The 18,928-nt window shown below is 39.3% G+C and overlaps 1 protein-coding gene across 1 annotated transcript in view; it reads right to left on the bottom strand.

The window, feature by feature from the left end:
- Window positions 1-10,887: 10,887 nt before the first annotated feature.
- The window catches only part of aldh1a2 (aldehyde dehydrogenase 1 family, member A2), a 48,002-nt gene continuing 39,961 nt past the window's right edge, over window positions 10,888-18,928 (bottom strand). The window contains exons 10-13 of the mRNA XM_060911644.1: window positions 16,190-16,354; window positions 15,725-15,882; window positions 14,139-14,213; window positions 10,888-11,650 (exon numbers count right to left, since the gene is read on the bottom strand). Of these exons, the coding sequence (XP_060767627.1) occupies window positions 11,578-11,650; window positions 14,139-14,213; window positions 15,725-15,882; window positions 16,190-16,354 (471 nt within the window). The 3' untranslated portion in view covers window positions 10,888-11,577. The remainder of the gene's footprint in view (window positions 11,651-14,138; window positions 14,214-15,724; window positions 15,883-16,189; window positions 16,355-18,928) is intronic.

Below are 18,928 nucleotides of genomic sequence, written 5' to 3'. Positions count from 1 at the left end.
TGTGTGTGTGTGTGTGTGTGTGTGTGTGTGTCCTCATGTTTTTACATCTTATTGGGGACCAAATGTCCCCACAAGCATAGGAACATATTACAATTTTGATCTTGTGGGGATATTTGGCATTTGGTCTCCATGAGGAAAATTGGTTCTTTACAAATACTGCAGCTTTTATTTAAAAAACTGAAAGAACCTAAATATTTTTTGATGATTAAGGTCATAGGATAGGATTAGGTTTAGGTGTAGCATGTCATTAATTAACTGCATAAATTAGGTCCTCACAAGGAGAATAAATTAGGTCCTCACAAGGAGAGATGTGTGTGTGTGTGTGTGTGTCTCACATGAACGGCAGATGTGCAGCTGCACTGAAATGGGAACACTGAGCTCACGGGCGGCGTGTCTGTGCGCGAGAGGGATTTCGCATCAAACCGTAATGTCATGCGATCGAGCTCATGTTATTGTTCTTCAAGGTTTGGACAGTGATGTCAGAGGAAAGAGGAAACTAGCTAACTCCCAACTAAGGGATCAGAGGTCACGGAGAACTTGGCAGCAGCCCAGCATTTTTTCATGCACGTTGCTTTTCCCCCCTTTCATTTTCCACAAAAATTTGTCACGCCCCGCGGAGAAGGCTGGAGCGTGCTCGGTTATGGCTGATTATTAGTGATGATTTAGGGTTGTGATGGTAGTTTGTGGTTAAGACAGAGATCAGAGGATTAGGAAGCACTTTGCACTTGTGGCCAAGTCTAAAACATGCTGACAGCTTCAGCAGCTTCTTAGTAATACTCTATTTGACAGTAAATTCTGTGACTACTGAGATAAACAGCCACTTCTGTAGGCCAGGACGTGAGATAAAGAGCGAGTAATGAACAGAGGATTTTCAAATCTCTCCTTGAAGACCAATCTCTCATCATGTTTATGACAGAGAATGAATATGATATAAAAGAGAACTTCTACTACACATGCCTCGAAGGACTTTAGGTCTAATGCTGTTTGTTTTGATTTGTTCTGCAATTCACTCTAGGAGATATTTTTCTTCCACTTGGTCTTTGTTTCTTGCTGAATCATGGTTTTTAATATTTTCTAACTGAATTATGGTTTTTAATCAGTATTCAAAAAAAGTCAAAGTCCTTCCCACGCCCAGTACCTGGTATTCCTAGGCAGTCTCCCACTCAAGTCACCACCAGGCCCAACTCTGATGGTGGCGCATCGGGCGGCGCCGATCTCTGTTTCCATAGCCCTCGGCCTCTCGCCTATTACATAGCTAGTTACAGTGGGGGGCTAGTCCTCTGGTAACCACGAGAGTTTAACTCCCCATGCACATCTGTATTGCAGCGTGCCTTGCCAGATGGTAGTGGGTGCCATTTTTATGATGGTCTTTGGTATGACCCGACCGTGAATAGAACTCACGATCTCCCAATCAAGAGGCGGACACGCTACCACTAGGCCACTAGTCAGTACTTTAATCAGTATTGGTGTTCCTAAACATCATTGGATATCATTTTTATGCCTTTCTCTAGCTCAGTATTTTCTGTTTCAGGTCTTGGGATAGCCCTTTGACTTTTAATTCGGCTGTTTTAACTTTCAAACTGCTGTGAATGAAGGAATGTAGTAGGTTTTTAAGAGGAAGTGCGAAGTATGCTAAGTTTATTTTAACACTTCATTTTACATGCATTTTTATGACTAACATGTAAACATACTGTGGGATATATATATATATATATATATATATATATAAGTTTTGGGTGGCACAGTGGTGTAGTGGTTCACACTGTCACCTCACAGCAAGAAGGTCCTGGGTTCGAGTCCAGTGGCTGACGGGGCCTTTCTGTGTGGAGTTTGCATGTTCTCCCTGTGTCTGTGTGGGTTTCCTCCGGGTGCTCCGGTTTCCCCCACAGTCCAAAGAGTTAGGTTAATTGGTGGTTCTACAGTAAATTGACTGTAGATTTGAGTGTGAATGGTTGTGTGTCTCTATGTGTCAGCCCTGCAATGATCTGGCGACTTGTCCAGGGTGTACCCTGCCTCTCGCCCATAGTCAGCTGGGATAGGCTCCAGCTCGCCCGCGACCCTGCACAAAATAAGCGGTTACAGATAATGGATGGATGGATATCTATGAATTTTAGAATTTTTGAATATTTAAAATTAAGAAAATAAATGTACAGTTTTTCATACTTTTATATTTAATATTCAACATTCTGTACTAGTTCTGCGTCCTTACTTAAATGTAATCAGAGGTATGCTATTGACCATATTACCTGCTTTGTATAAAGGTCAGATCTTCCTCATGCCTAATTTCTTCTACTAAAGCATGTGACCAGACGACACTCCAACTGATTTGATCTAAAATGAATCGTAAGGTTTTGCAAAAACTTGTGGAGGCCATGTGGAGGCCATTCGTGTAAATATTTCAAAGATATATATTTTTCACTTGAGCTGTTATCAATATAATTTTACAGTTGTAATTATAATATAATTTGTATAATGTGTATATTTGTATATAATATAATTTGTAATGAAAATTGTTGTATTAAATTAGAAAGGATGTAAAAACAAGCATTTTGTAGATGTGCTCTCAGACTTTTGGACCCTGCTATATATGTCAGTAAACTAAAAAAAAAAAAAGTCAAATACACACCTCAGTAGGTCAGGAGATGAACTGGAGACCTGTGAAAATGTGTGAACGCATCATTTTTATATTGTCCTTTAAAACCAACTCACAATGATTAAGTGCTAAAACCTGTGCATGTTCAGTCGATATGAGGTCACATCAGTCTCATAGATCAAGTCATATGTTCTTGTTTTACATGTGCCCTTGGTTATCTGATGGGGTGATTGGTGGAGGAAGTGTCTCCCCCTGGAGGGGATATATGTTAAAGGCCCCCCACGAACCCAAGCACCGTGTCTCTGGCCCCATCACTCCACACAATACCCTGCCTGAGTTATCTCAACCTTCTCTCTATCTTGATGAAGACAAATGATCCCATTTAAGGCTCTAATGTCACAATCTCATTTAGAACCTTGAACGCTTAAATGAGACTTGCATTAGTTTTGAGAACTATTTGGCAAAGCACAGAAAATCCATACATCATTAGAAGGGATTTATTTCATCTAATATCTTAAGAGTTTATTACCTTCTTCCATCCACTAGATGGGAAGGTTATGCACATTTTTAATTATAACTCTTCTCCAAGTGCAATGGCTAATGTTCGACAAATGTTACTTAACAGGCTCTGTAAGTGCTATGTCCAATAATTGTATTACACCGAGCAGAAATATCGCAGCTCAAATCCTGATGGATTTTATCTCCACTTAACCTTGGATTAATTCCAAGATGACTGAAACGAGTGGATACATCCTGGACATTCTGTGGGAAAGAAGAATCATGATTTTTTTCATGAAAAAGCTTAATTTGGTGACTAAAAGGGCACATTTTAAAGTTTAATTACTTTAACACTATGAGAGGAGATACAGTGCAAAACATTTTTTTTGGTTCATTTTTGAAATAAAATTAATAAAAGTATCTACCAATAGAACAAGCTTGCTTCATGCTTGAAATTAGTAAAAATGTCTAGAAATAGATTTACTAAGCTTATACTGTATTTGGTTTATTTTAACCTTATAATAAGAAATACTAGATTCATTTGATCACATTCATATTGACTATATTCAATATATTTGCTGTCATTTCTGCAGTGTCCATTAATGATATTAGGATATGTATGTTTCTCCATTATTTGTGAATAAATACAGTCCTGTGCAATAGTCTTAGGCACATGTAAAGAAATGCTGTAGACCAAAAATGACTTCAAAATAATGAAATAAAATGTTTTAATACTAAAAAAATAAAATACTATAAACAGGAGTAAGCCATGAGAAATGAAACAAAGTCAATACAATGGTGCTTGAAAGTTTGTGAACCCTTTAGAATTTTCTATATTTCTGCATAAATATGACCTAAAACAACATCAGATTTTCACACAAGTTCTAAAAGTAGATAAAGAGAACCCAGTTAAACAAATGAGACAAAAACATTATACTTGGTCATTTATTTATTGAGGAAAATGATCCAATATTACATATCTGTGAGTGGCAAAAGTATGTGAACCTCTAGGATTAGCAGTTAATTTGAAGGTGAAATAAGAGTCATGTGTTTTCAATCAATGGGATGACAATCAGGTGTGAGTGGGCACCCTGTTTTATTTAAAGAACAGAGATCTATCAAAGCTTGATCTTCACAACGCATGTTTGTGGAAGTGTATCATGGCACAAGCAAAGGAGATTTCTGAGGACCTCAGAAAAAGTGTTGTTGATGCTCATCAGGCTGGAAAAGGTTACAAAACCATCTCTAAAGAGTTTGTACTCCACCAATCCACAGTCAGATTGTGTACAAATGGAGGAAATTCAAGACCATTGTTACCCTCCCCAGGAGTGGTCGACCAACAAAGATCACTCCAAGAGCAAGGCGTGTAATAGTCGGTGAGGTCACAAAGGACCCCAGGGTAACTTCTAAGCAACTGAAGGCCTCTCTCACATTGGCTAATGTTAATGTTCATGAGTCCACCATCAGGAGAACACTGAACAACAATGGTGTGCATGGCAGGGTTGCAAGGAGAAAGCCACTGCTCTCCAAAAAGACAGAAGGCTATTGGTAAAATGTTTTGTGGACAGATGAGACCAAAATAGAACTCTTTGGTTTAAATGAGAAGCGTTATGTTTGGAGAAAGGAAAACATTGCATTCCAGCATAAGAACCTTATCCCATCTGTGAAACATGGTGGTGGTAGTATCATGGTTTGGGCATGTTTTGCTGCATCTGGGCCAGGATGGCTTGCCATCATTGATGGAACAATGAATTCTGAATTATACCAGTGAATTGTAAAGGAAAATGTCAGGACATCTGTCCATGAACTGAGGCTACATCCACACGACAACGGCAATGAGATGTTATTTAAAAATATATCGCGTCCAAATGGGCAACGATCAGTAAAATATCAGGTCCATATGGCAACGCAACGCTTGCTGAAAACGATGCAATACACATGCCACACCTCTATGGGCGCTGTAAGATGGTCCCTTCGGAGACACCAGAACAATAGAAGAAGTAAGGACGCATGCGCATAAACTATTATGCGCGAGACTTCATATTAGCCACAAAGTCAGGAAAATCTGTTCGTAAAATTACATTATAATGACCAAATACAATGAAAAGTATTTTTCCAGTCTCACCTGTGAAAGGTAATCCCATGTGATCTTGTTTAGACGGCAAACCTGTTGGTACAGTTAAACGCAGCTAATCTTTATTCTCCGCTTTGACCTATCCAATATGGCGGCGAGGATGACGTATGATTCTACACGGAAGGCGGCGTCTTTAATGGTCCGGAATAAATTGAATGCTACACGTTGATGGATTAATTTGTTGTTTCTCACCTGTGAAAGGTAATCCCATGTAATCTCGTTTGGACGGTAAACCTGTTGGTACAGTTAAATGCAGCACATGAATCTTTATTCTCCGCTTTGACCTATCCAATATGGCGGCGAGGATGACATATGATTCTACGCGGAAGGCGGCGTCTTTAATGGTCCGGAATAAATTGAATGCTACACGTTGATGGATTAATTTGCTCTTCTACGCCCTTTTTGAGGAATGTATTGTAGGACTAAAACCAACATCTGAAGAGGTGAGATCGCTCCTTTTTTCCCCTATTTTTGCTGGTGGGATTGACTCTGCCCTAAGGGCAGAGTCTCTCTCTCTCTCTCTCTCTCTCTCTCTCTCTCTCTCACTTTGCACCATTACACAATAAATATTCACAGTGAAAATATTTTGTAAGCGCGTTTCATGAACCAAGTTATAGGATTTGTTGACAACTCGCATCGAGTTCGTTACACTTCTACCCGGCGTGAAGCACTCACAGTCATGTAGTTGTGACGTCATCGTAAACAAATCCGTTCTACTCATCCAGACGACTTCACAACAGCAACGTTGCCAGATCTTTCCACTCTGGAACCCGTTCTCAAAAAGATTGCGTTTTGGGCACCCAAAACGCCGGTGCCGTGTGGACGCCAGGTCTAAACGATAAGCAATTGTATCGGAGTCACCTGAATCCATTGCCGTGTGGACAGGGCCTGAATCTCAAGAGAAGGTGGGTCATGCAGCAAGACAATGACCCTAAGCACACAAGTCGTTCTACCAAAGAATGGTTAAAGAAGAATAAAGTTAATGTTTTGGAATGGCCAAGTCAAAGTCCTGACCTTAATCCAATGGAAATGTTGTGGAAGGACCTGAAGCGAGCAGTTCATGTGAGGAAACCCACCAACATCCCAGAGTTGAAGCTGTTCTGTACGGAGGAATGGGCTAAAATTCCTCCAAGCCGGTGTGCAGGACTGATCAACAGTTACCAGAAACGTTTAGTTGCAGTTATTGCTGCACAAGCGGGTCACACCAGATACTGAAAGCAAATGTTCACATACTTTTGCCACTCTCAGATATGTAATATTGGATCATTTTCCTCAATAAATAAATGACCAAGTATAATATTTTTGTCTCATTTGTTTAACTGGGTTCTCTTTATCTACTTTAAGGATGTGTGAAAATCTGATGATGTTTTAGGTCATATTTATGCAGAAATATAGAAAATTCTAAAGAGTTCACAAACTTTCAAGCACCACTGTATTTGGTTTGAGACAACCCTTTGCTTTAAGAAGCAAAACAAAAAAACAAACAATAGTAATGTCAGGTACAATGCAGTTTTATAAGGAAATGAGCTGTAGGTTTTACTGAGCATCTTGCCGAACCAGCCACAGTTCTTCTGGACACTTTGTCACACTTGCTTCTTAATTTTGCACCAAAACCCAGCAGCTTTCATTATGTTTTCTTTTTTTAATCTGAAAAGTGCTCTATTATGTACAATAATATGCTGCTCAGATACAAACATTGTTTTCTGTAACGTGTAATTTTGTGCTGGAAAATGAACGTTTGGAATTCTAAAATGTTTTTGTAGTGACTCGATAATGTAGAATTCATAAAATAGAAATCTATAACAAAGTTTGTATGGAAAAAAAATAGGGTGCCTACGACTTTAGCACAGTACTGTACATTTCACCTTATAAACATACTATAAACATCAAGTAAATTTAGATCTGAATCTTCTGTTATAGACGACTGGACTCCAGGTTGTAGACGCCCATTGAGCTGTAAATAGGAAGTAATTTCATTAAAATGTAAAATTTATCTCACATAGTCCATTGTAATTTATTTGTCTAATTGGCTTCACTTATATAGAAATATATCGTACATTTGCATGTTTTGGTAAATCTGACAGCAGTGTTATGAAGTGTACTGTACATGTGAAGAATATTGGTAGTTACTTTAAATCTTTCAATCGTTCACATCAGTATCAATATCAATAGGATATAATAGTTTATTTTAACAGCACTGTTGTATATAAATCATGCGGCTGCCAAAGAATGAAATGAAAACATGTGCCTTCTGGCTGTAATATCAACAAATCACTCAGAGTTATATTAAAGACAGAGTGTTGAAAAGATCTCTCAAAAATCCCATTGGATTTATCATGTTTTCTTGTCCTGCAAAGCTTTAGCAAAGATCTGCCCTGTTATATGACTCTAATTTTGAAATATCTGTGTGAACGTGATGCATTGTACATTCATGGGGCTCGTTAGGTTAAGAAATACTATTTCAAGGAAGACCCTATTGCAAAACCTGAGTCAAAATGAAACAATAGCATCAAGGTTGTTGAGCGTTCACACTGTGACTGTGACTCAGATGGGAAACTGTTGTAATCTTAAGAGTTAGCTGACAAATGTCTGAAATGCAGTTATAGCCTGTATGTTTTATCTTTACATTGTCCAGTATGTGGGGGTGTATAAAAATACAACTGTATACAACTATTTGTACATGTATTATGATTCAAATAGACTTGTTAAGAACATCAGTCTTAGTCATCAGTAATTTTTTTTAATCCTCTCATTTTCACCTCTTTAAAACCTAGGCTGACCTTTTAAAAACATTTGTCTCAGGTTTAATCCAAACCACCTTTCCCATTTTCCCAGAACTGAATTGCATATAATATAATAGGTGACTTTTGCTTGGTTGCCACACACCTCTGGAACACCTTCTTGACCACCTGAGAGTCTCACAAACACTGAGCACTGGTCTATTATTTAAAGATACTTTTATGAGAAAAACATTTTCTTAAATGCCACAGTATAATTGTACTGCTTATTTGGATTAATTTTGTCTCACTTTGAGATTTATACCGAAATGAGTGGTACACTCTAAATAAAATAATAATAGGTGGTGGTGCTGCTATTAGTAGTGATAGTAGTAGTGCTGGTGGTGGGATTAGTAGTAGTAGTAGAAGGAAATAATAGTAATGGTGGTGGTGGGATTAGTATTGGTAGTAGTAGTAATTGTTGTGTGATTATTATCTCATCTCATTATCTCTAGCCGCTTTATCCTTCTACAGGGTCGCAGGCAAGCTGGAGCCTATCCCAGCTGACTACGGGCGAAAGGCGGGGTACACCCTGGACAAGTCGCCAGGTCATCACAGGGCTGACACATAGACACAGACAACCATTCACACTCACATTCACACCTACGGTCAATTTAGAGTCACCAGTTAACCTAACCTGCATGTCTTTGGACTGTGGGGGAAACCGGAGCACCCGGAGGAAACCCATGCGGACACGGGGAGAACATGCAAACTCCACACAGAAAGGCCCTCGCCGGCCCCGGGGCTCGAACCCAGGACCTTCTTGCTGTGAGGCGACAGCGCTAACCACTACACCACCGTGCCGCCCGTGATTATTATTATTATTAGTAGTAGTAGTAGTAGTAGAAGGAAATAGTGGTGGTGGTGGGGTTAGTAGTGGTGGTAGTGGTGGTGGGAGTAGTAGTAGTCGTAGGAGGTAGTAGTAGAAGAAGAAGAAGGAGGAGGTAATAGTAGAAGGTAGTAGTGGTGGTGGTGGTTGTGGGATTATTATTATTATTATTAGTAGTAGTAGTAGTAGTAGTGGTGTTGGTTGTGGGATTGGTAGTAGTAGGTAATATTAGTGGTGGTGGCTGCGGTGGGATTAGTAGTGGTAGTAGTAGGTAATTGTGGTAGTGGTGGCGGAATTAGTAGTAGTAGGTAATAGTAGCAGTGGTAGTAGTAGTAGTGATGGTGGTAGGACTGGTAGTAGTAGTAGGTAATATTGGTAGTGGTGCTGATGGTGGTGGTAGTGAGATTATTATTAGTAGTAGGTAAGGTAGCACGGTGGTGTAGTGGTTAGCGCTGTTGCCTCACAGCAAGAAGTTCCGGGTTCGAGCCCCGTGGCCGACGAGGGACTTTCTGTGCGGAGTTTGCATGTTCTCCCCGTGTCCACGTGGGTTTCCTCCGGGTGCTCCGGTTTCCCCCACAGTCCAAAGACATGCAGGTTAGGTTAACTGGTGACTCTAAATTGACCGTAGGTGTGAATGTGAGTGTGAATGGTTGTCTGTGTCTATGTGTCAGCCCTGTGATGACCTGGCGACTTGTCCAGGGTGTACCCCGCCTTTCACCCATAGTCAGAGATAGGCTCCAGCTTGCCTGCGACCCTGTAGAAGGATAAAGCGGCTAGAGATAATGAGATGAGATGAGTAGTAGGTAATAGTAGTGGTAGTGGGATTAGTCGTAGTAGCAGGTGATAGTAGTCGTGGTGGTGGTAGTGAGATTAGTAGTGATAGTGGTGGTGGGATTGATACTGTAGTAGTAGGCAATATTGATGGTGGTGGTAGTGAGATTAGTAATAATAGTAGTAGTAGGTAATATTAGTAGTAGTGGTGGTGGTGGTAGTGAGATTAGTAGTGATAGTAGTAGTAGTGATGGTGGTGGGATTGGTAGTAGTAGTAGGTAATATTGGTAATGGTGGTGATGGTGGGGGTGGTGGTAGTGAGATTAGTAGTAGGTAATATTAGTAACAGTGGTGGTGGTAGTGGGATTAATAGTGATAGTGGGATTAGTATAAGTAGTAGTAGATAATAGTAGTAGTGGTGGTGATATTAGTATCGATAGCAGTAGTGGTGGTGGTGGTGGTGGTGATATTAGTAATGATGGTAGTAGTGGTGGTGGTGGTGATATTAGTAATGATAGTAGTAGTGGTGGTGGTGATAATAGTAGTGGTAGTGCTGGTACAAGGAACATGCAGTTTTAACTAGTTAACACAGAAGTTTGCCCCACCATAGAATGCCAACTCAGTTCACCCATTGGTACTAACCTGGCTGCCCCATTGCAAAAGGTCTGGCTAAGCCCCTGCTATGACTGTTTTCTTGACTTTTTCTATTTAAACCATGCCAGCTTCACCTGATAAAAGTCACAAGTGTATGTGCTATGCTGTCTGCCCTCTTGTTCTCACTTGGCTCCCTCATACTAATGAAAACAACACTTTCCACTGTTGACTGTGGGGTGGTTACCATTGCATATTACATTGTGATATCCATTACAAGTGGGACTATGTGGAGTGTCATCTCTGATTTCATTTGGAGTTTCCAGAGAATTCTGATACATTCCCACTAGGTTGCCTCTTAATGTCTTTCTAAACACCATGTGTTATGTTTATCTCTTTCATTTCTCCCACTCATGATCAGTAATTTCAGGGTGTACATGTTGTACTACATATCTTCCTCCACTCATTCACAAAATATGTTTTGATTATGGGAAGTGCTGACGTTACCCTTTCAGCAATGCTACTGCTTTGTAACAGCATTTACTGTAAGTGTCAGTATAAAAAAAATACTTTTATTGAAGATTTTCAACTTAACATATCAGCATTCAAGCAACACCCCTTCCAACTTTCCGAATAAACACTCTGACAGAATTTTGGAAATGGAATTTTTTAATGATGGAAAACAAAACTATAGTCATTTTTATATCTTACTTTCTATTTTCATAGTAAATAATTGTTTAAGAAAGAAAATAAATGGACACCAATAAGTAATCATTTGTGTAAAATGCATTTCTCATATTAACGTTTTTTTTTTTTTGTCTCTGAGGTAAACCATTTCTGTTTACATAGGTCAACATGTTGACATACAGAGCTATATGCCATAAAACAAAAACAGCAAAACACAGAACAATTAAACAATTACATTTTAAAATTAATACTTAATAATAAAAAAGATCACATCTGCCCTTTCAACTGCTATGACAGATAGCTTCAGTGGTCTTAGTACAAAAGAACTGAAAGGCAGTTGCAGATTTTACCCAGTGAATCAGAGCAAAGAGAAGTTGTGAGTGAGGTTCAAGCCTTACAGCCACATGTTTCAGTCTGTTAGTGTCGGGATGTTGGAGATGGAGTGGTTTATAGTGTGTTCCTCCTTCCTCGCCATCTCCGAGTGCTTTAGTACGGTTAATGGAGCTGGCGAAGGGAGGCCACTACTGGGAGTTAGAGTGGCCATGAAGGCAGCTAGTGGATGCTCAAGTTATAGAGGTGCTACCGGATGGAGATAAAGATGGAGATGGTGATGCAGGGTTAGTGGGCGATGAAGAGGCTTGGGGTCAGTGATAAGCCCAGAGGAAGTCCTTCTTCCATTAGGAATGCATGAGTAAGTTTACAAGTTCAACCCTGGCATCTTCACTGTGATGGTCTTCACCTCTGTGTACTCCCTCAAGCCATATTCACCCCTAGAAAACAAACAAAAAAATGCCTGTAAATACCCCATCTCTCTGATCAAATCACATAAAAGATGATTTAATAACCAGATAATACAAAAACTTCACATGCAAACGTATCTAGATTTTTTTTTACAGTTCCCTTAAAAAAAGAAGTTTATTCAAGGGTGCTTCTAGTATACTTCTTTTAAACTAAAAATAAGAGAGTATGCTTTCAGTTTACTTTTTATTTACTTATCAGAGATATACTTAATAAAGTTATACATAAGTATACTTGGCTTATACTGAAAAGTATATAGAAACGTCTAAGTATATTAAGCTTATACTTAAACTTTTGATGAAGAGATACTTATCAAAAGCGTAATAAAGTATTAAAATATTTGTGCCTTATGTTTAAGTGTACTTGCCCTGTAGTAAATTTAGATTTTTAAAGAAAATGAATATGTTCTTAATCCTAATAGTATACCTAGAAGGGTAATTGCAGTATACTTCAAAACTAAAAAGTGGACTGGATGTATACAACCAGTCACTAATAGTATATTTCCAATATGCTATAAAGTATACTTTTATAAACTAAAAAGTGGACTAGAAGTGTGTAACGAGAAAACCAATAGTATATTTCCAGTATACTACAAAGTATACTTTAGTAAACTAAAAAGTGGACTAGAAGTATAAAACAAGTAAACTCATAGTATATTTCCAGTATACTATGAAGTATGCTTTTGTAAACTAAAGAGTGGACTACAAGTATAGAACTAGTAAACTACTAGTATATACACTACCGTTCAAAAGTTTGGGGTCACTTTGAAATTTCCTTATTTTTGAAAGAAAAGCACTGTTCTTTTCAATGAAGATCACTTTAAACTAATCAGAAATCCACTCTATACATTGCTAATGTGGTAAATGACTATTCTAGCTGCAAATGTCTGGTTTTTGGTGCAATATCTCCATAGGTGTATAGAGGCCCATTTCCAGCAACTATCACTCCAGTGTTCTAATGGTACAATGTGTTTGCTCATTGCCTCAGAAGGCTAATGGATGATTAGAAAAACCCTTGTACAATCATGTTAGCACAGCTGAAAACAGTTTAGCTCTTTAGAGAAGCTATAAAACTGACCTTCCTTTGAGCAGATTGAGTTTCTGGAGCATCACATTTGTGGGGTCGATTAAATGCTCAAAATGGCCAGAAAAATGTCTTGACTATATTTTCTATTCATTTTACAACTTATGGTGGTAAATAAAAGTGTGACTTTTCATGGAAAACACAAAATTGTCTGGGTGACCCCAAACTTTTGAACGGTAGTGTAAGTTTACTTGTGGTATACTTGAAGAAGAAGCAGAAGAACAACAACTTTATTCATCACATGCTTGTGAAATTCTTCTCTGCATTTAACCCATCTGAAGCAGTGAACACAAACATGCACACACGTGAACAATGAGCGCACACACATACCCAGAGCAGTGGGCAGCCATGCTAACAGCACCTGGGGAGCAGTTGGGAGTTTGGTGCCTCGCTCAAGGGCACCTCAGCCCAAGGCTGTCCCATATTAACCTAACCTGCATGTCTTTGGACTGTGGGGGAAACCGGAGCACCCGGAGGAAACCCACGCAGACACGGGGAGAACATGCAAACTCCACACAGAAAGGCCCTCGCCGACCGCTGGGCTTGAACTCAGAACCTTCTTGCTGTGAGGCGACAGTGCTAACCACTACACCAGTACAAAATAAAAAATACTAGCTGTATACACAGCGTTTACTTCTCTTAGACTTAAGGTATACTTTTTTTAAACTAAAAGTGGGCCAATTTAATCCCAAGAAGTATTAGATTAGTTTACTAACAAGTATACTGTAAGTACATTGATATCAGTATACTTGGTACACAAAAGTATACTTCAGGAAATATACCATATATCAAGTTTACTTAAGTATACTTAATAAAATGAAGTATACTTCTTTTTGATAAAGGTTAACACAACTTTTGCCCCAATTATAGCCATGATTCACATTTGGGCTGAGGCTCTGCTTGTTGGCACTAGCCTTGAACATTTCTAGGACAGTTAAGAGTCAATTGCTGAGAGAAAATAAATAAATAAAAATAAAAATTGAGAAGTGGGCAAAACACACAGATCCTAATTTCCTCCTTCCTAATCATGTTTTAAGCACAATATCAATATACTCAGACATGTATGAGATTATGTTGGGGTTTTTTTCTTTAGTAGTGTTGAATCAACAACTGAAATCTGCACTGATCCCATTTACATTCAGTGAGTGTTTTTGGTACAGTGTGGTAACTGTTCTTAGTATACTATAATGTATGCATGTTAGTGCCATGGAAGATATGTATAAAACGCTTCTCGTGAATCTAGTGCCGAAGCCTATAGTTTTGCCTAAGGCTGTGGCTTGGCATCCTTGTGATTCCTGCCCCAAATCATCAGTTTCAAATCAAATTCTTTTTATCTCAAGATAAGTTTGATTTGTCAGACTGAGTAAAACAACTTACAGTTCACGTCCATTGCCTGACATTTTAAACCCTCCAAAAGGACACTGGCAGCTTAATGCATTAAAGCAGTTTATCCTGAAAAATAAACAGAGCCAAGGTGACAGTTTAGAGACTTTCATCCAGCAGATGTACATAGGGTGACCACCTGTCCCGCATAGCGCGTGCGCGTACAGCATTTGAAGCCGAATTTATGCGTCCCGCAAATTCAGAACGTGTCCCGCATAATCGATGCTTGCTGAGGGGGCTGTCGCTCTCCCCGGGCCACCCAGGCAGCCAAACGAATATTACGAGTACTTTACATTTCAGCACACCACCGTCGCCACTATAGACTGTAGAACAAAACCACACACACACCCCTCACAACTGACTGGTTGTTGTCAACTTTTTGTTGTTGCCATGACACCGCACTCACGTGCACAGAGGGACGCAGGTGCAACGCATGCATTGCTTTCATATTAAAAAATGGAGAAAGGTACCGGGGAGATGGCAGGTGAGGCACCGCCACCTCCAGTTAAAAATATGTACAGGAAAGAGTGGGAAAATGAATATTTGTGGCTGAAAGGGGTTGAGGGGGATACCGAGAGGGCTTTTTGTGACCTTTGCAAAACATCTTTCTCAATCAGACATGGCGGGGAATACGATGTGAAACAACACAGGCTCGCGGAGACTCACAAGAAACGTGTGCAACAGAAAGAAACGTCTAAATCTATGGATGCTTTCCTCCGACCTAAAAACGACTCTCTAGCTGACAAAGTGACTGCAGCAGAGGTGACGAGTGTGTATCACACTGTCCAACACGCAATATCATATCAGGCAGGAGATTGTGGCACAAAGCTGTGGTTGTGAGTTAAGAGACTTTTTTTCTACTGTTTCTGTGGTGCTGAGCCACTACAATTCCTGTTAATCCACTGAAAACTAAATGGAGACTTGTCACTATTCCTGCTGTTCTGATGCACTGCAAAGCCTCAGACTCAATATTATATTATGATTGATTTAAAGTGAATAAATTGTAATGGAAAATAAATAAAATTGAGTAGCTTCAGTAAATCATAAGTGGAAGTGTGTCTGTCAAGTCATTGAATGGTTAAAATATTATGAATGTTTATTTTAAAAAAAAAACACATTTGGTGGCCTGTTCATGACCATACATCACCAATAACAGCAGAATAGGGTATTATTGATATACCATGTAAGGTAGTATGTGCTAGAAATGGGTAAACCACTATCTGTGAGTCTTCCAGCGGCTGGCGCGGCGCAGTGGGGGCGGCATCCCACATTGTCCCTCAAAAACATACCCCTTGTCCCCCCTTGGGCTTATGAGCAGGTGGTCACCCTAGATGTACAGTACAAATACGCTCATAACTTCAGCACAATTGAGTAAATCATTCAAGCAGGCTTAAGACTGTGTAGCCATTTCTCTTTGTTCTTTATTAGAAAACATTTTGTGGCAAATGTAATAATAAATTAAAAATGGCATTGATTAGATTACCATTGAGCTATGAAACACACTAAAGCTGGTGAAGAGGCCTCAATATTTCTGCTTATGTGTGTTTATATGATACAGAACAAGCTGAAAGGGCACAAACCAAACAGTGCCCGCCTGCACAGCTGTGGAGATGGCCATGGCTTTGTTGATGTCATTGGTGAAGACAGCAGCAGTCAGGCCATACTCTGTGTTGTTGGCTCTTTCGATGACTTCTTCAATCGTCTTAAACTTCATAATCTGCTGAACTGGCCCAAAGATCTGCCACAGAGCAGGGAGAGTCCCATTAGCAAACAGGCTTCTGACGCACAGCTGGAATTACTGATTATGAGGATGGATTGTGTGTTCAGTAATGAAGAACAGTCAGTCAGAAAGATGGAAAACATGTTTAGATTGCTTTCCAAAACCCAGCTCAGTATAGACGCATAATATGACAGTTTTTCATTTCCACAGCATCAACAACCACCACGAGTCACCAGAGGGCTGTTTTTCCAGATGCAGTGTAGAGAAAACCAGCCTAGAGCGTAAATACCAGTAAGAAGGCTCTGTGATGGTGGTGCTGGTTTACCTCTTCTTTGGCAATGCGCATGTGATCCTGCACATTGGAGAAGACAGTAGGCTGGATGTAGTAGCCTTTGGAGAAAGGGGCTTTCCCTCCACACTCCAGTTTAGCTCCCTCACTGATGCCGCTCTCAATGAACTCCAACACACGCCTTTGCTGCTCAATACTGATCTGGAGAGGAATGAAACAAGAAGCAGGTACACTGAGAGATATCTGAGCATGCAGAAACAAGTTTGAACACTAAACATCATGAGGCCAAGCATAGTGACAGAGTTTGGTTCGAAAGAATTAAAAAGAGCATAACGATAAGGAAAAGCAACAAAATGGAGGCTGGAATAAAAAGTTGTGGATGGCTCAGATGACTCAGTGAACAAGCTATGGGGCTTCCCTTATCAAAAAGAAGTATACTTCAAGTTCGTTTTATTAAGGATACTAAAGTAAAGTTAAAGTATATTTCCTTAAGTATACTTTTGTGTACCAAGTATACTGATATCAATGTACTTACAGTATACTTATACGGTAAGTAAACTAATTTAATACTTCTTGGGACTAAATCGGCCCACTTTTAGTTTATAAAAAGTATACTTTATGTCTAAGAGAAGTAAACTTTGAGTATACAACTAGTATTTTTTATTTTGTACTGCAAGTATACCACAAGTAAACTATATACTAATAGTTTACTAGTTCTATACCTGTAGTCCACTCTTTAGTTTACAAAAGCATACTTCATAGTATACTGGAAATATACTATGAGTTTACTTGTTTTATACTTCTAGTCCACTTTTTAGTTTACTAAAGTATACTTTGTAGTATACTGGAAATATACTATTGGTTTTCTCGTTACACACTTCCAGTCCACTTTTTAGTTTATAAAAGTATACTTTATAGCATATTGGAAATATACTATAATGGCCCTTTTCCACTACCCTTTTTCAGCTCACTTCAGCTCGCTTCAGCTCACTTCAGCCCGACACGGCTCGCGTTTCGACTATCTCAGAGCAGCACGACTCAGCTCGCTTCAGCCCTGCTTAGCACCCAAAACTCGCACGGTTTTGGAGTGGGGCTGAAGTGAGCCAAAGCGAGCCGAGTGGGGCTAGGGGCGTGAGGAGACACTCCCCTGTGCACTGATTGGTGAGGAGGAGTGTCCTCACACGCCCACACACGCCCCGCGAGCACGCTGGGATCTGTAAACACCGTAAACCTGGAAGAAGAAGAATTACGAATTACGAGAATTTCTGAAGCCTTATGCGCCTCGCCTCATCTATACGCTCTTGCCAGTATCTGTTGGCGTTGTCGGTGACAACAAGCCACAGCACCAAGACCAGCAAGACTAACGACTCCATGTCCTCCATGTTTATTGTTTACTATCCGGGTCGTGAGACTACCGCTTAAAAGGTCACTGATGTCACTGTTTGCGTCGCCTAATGACATCACGTGACGTCCACCCACTTTCGCTAACTCCACCCAGTGTGTCCACCCACTTCCAGCCAGCACGGTTCAGCGCGGTTGTAGTCGAAATGCAACTCCAACAGCCCCACTCAGCTCGACTCAGCCCAACTCAGCACGGCACGGCTCAGCCCAACTCAGCCGCGTTGGTAGTGGAAAAGCGGCATTAGTTACTGGTTATATACATCTAGTCCACGTTTTAGTTTTGAAGTATACTGCAATTACCCTTCTCGGTATACTATTAGTTTTCTAGCCCTAACCCTTACCTCATGCACACTACCAGTAGACAACTTAAGTGTTTTTGTACCTTAAGTTACAATGAAGTTATAAAGATAAGAATTCACAAAATAACAACAGATACTCAGGATTAAGAACATATTCATTTTCTTTAAAAATCAACATTTAAAGCAACATTGTATTAAATGCCAAAGTATAAAAACATGGCAATGACAACTGAAATTGACATCTGAGCTCTAAAGAAAAAGAAATAAATTAAAAAATGTAATTATCCCACTCAGGAGAATAATAAAAAAAAAACTTTATATGGAATCACAGACATACCTAAGAGTCAACAATGCTGAAGCACAACTACAGGGCAAGTACACTTAAACATAAGGCACAAATATTTTAATACTTTATTACACTTTTGTTAAGTATATCTTGATCAAAAGTTTAAGTATAAGCTTAATATACGTTTCTATATACTTTTCAGTATAAGCCAAGTATACTTATGTATAACTTTATTAAGTATATCTCTGATAAGTAAATAAAAAGTAAACTGAAAGCATACTCTCTTATTTTTAGTTTAAAAGAAGTATACTAGAAGCACACTTGAATAAACTTCTTTTTTGTAAGGGGTGATATGTCTAACACTTCATAAAAATGGTCAAGAAACCAGTCTCTTCACATTTACCCTCACAAAAATGTTAGGATATATGAATATGCATGAATATGCAAGTTGGCAACACATCCCTAAACACACCATGACTAGTTAACAGATCAAGTCACAGAGTGAAATATCAGTATGAGTCTTTTTTCCGCGGTCATATTTTCTTTTTTTTTTTTTTGCACTGCAACTAAATCTATATGCAATATTCTATAACAACAATGATTTTGTTGGTCACTATGTTTGGATGTTAGCTAGCTAGCATAATAGACACATTTTATGGAAGTGGTTTTCTGGTACCATATCTTCCACAAGGTATTCGGTTCTCTCCTGATCATTTTCCTAATTAAAGAACGAAAAACATCCCTGTTTTAAATTTTAGAAATGACCCAAATGTGGAACAATAAAATTGT

This window comes from Neoarius graeffei, chromosome 27 (genome assembly GCF_027579695.1).
Source record: "Neoarius graeffei isolate fNeoGra1 chromosome 27, fNeoGra1.pri, whole genome shotgun sequence".
NCBI lineage: Eukaryota > Metazoa > Chordata > Actinopteri > Siluriformes > Ariidae > Neoarius > Neoarius graeffei.
The sequence above is the reverse complement of the archived record's forward strand: the minus strand, read 5'-3'. Positions and strand labels throughout refer to the sequence as shown.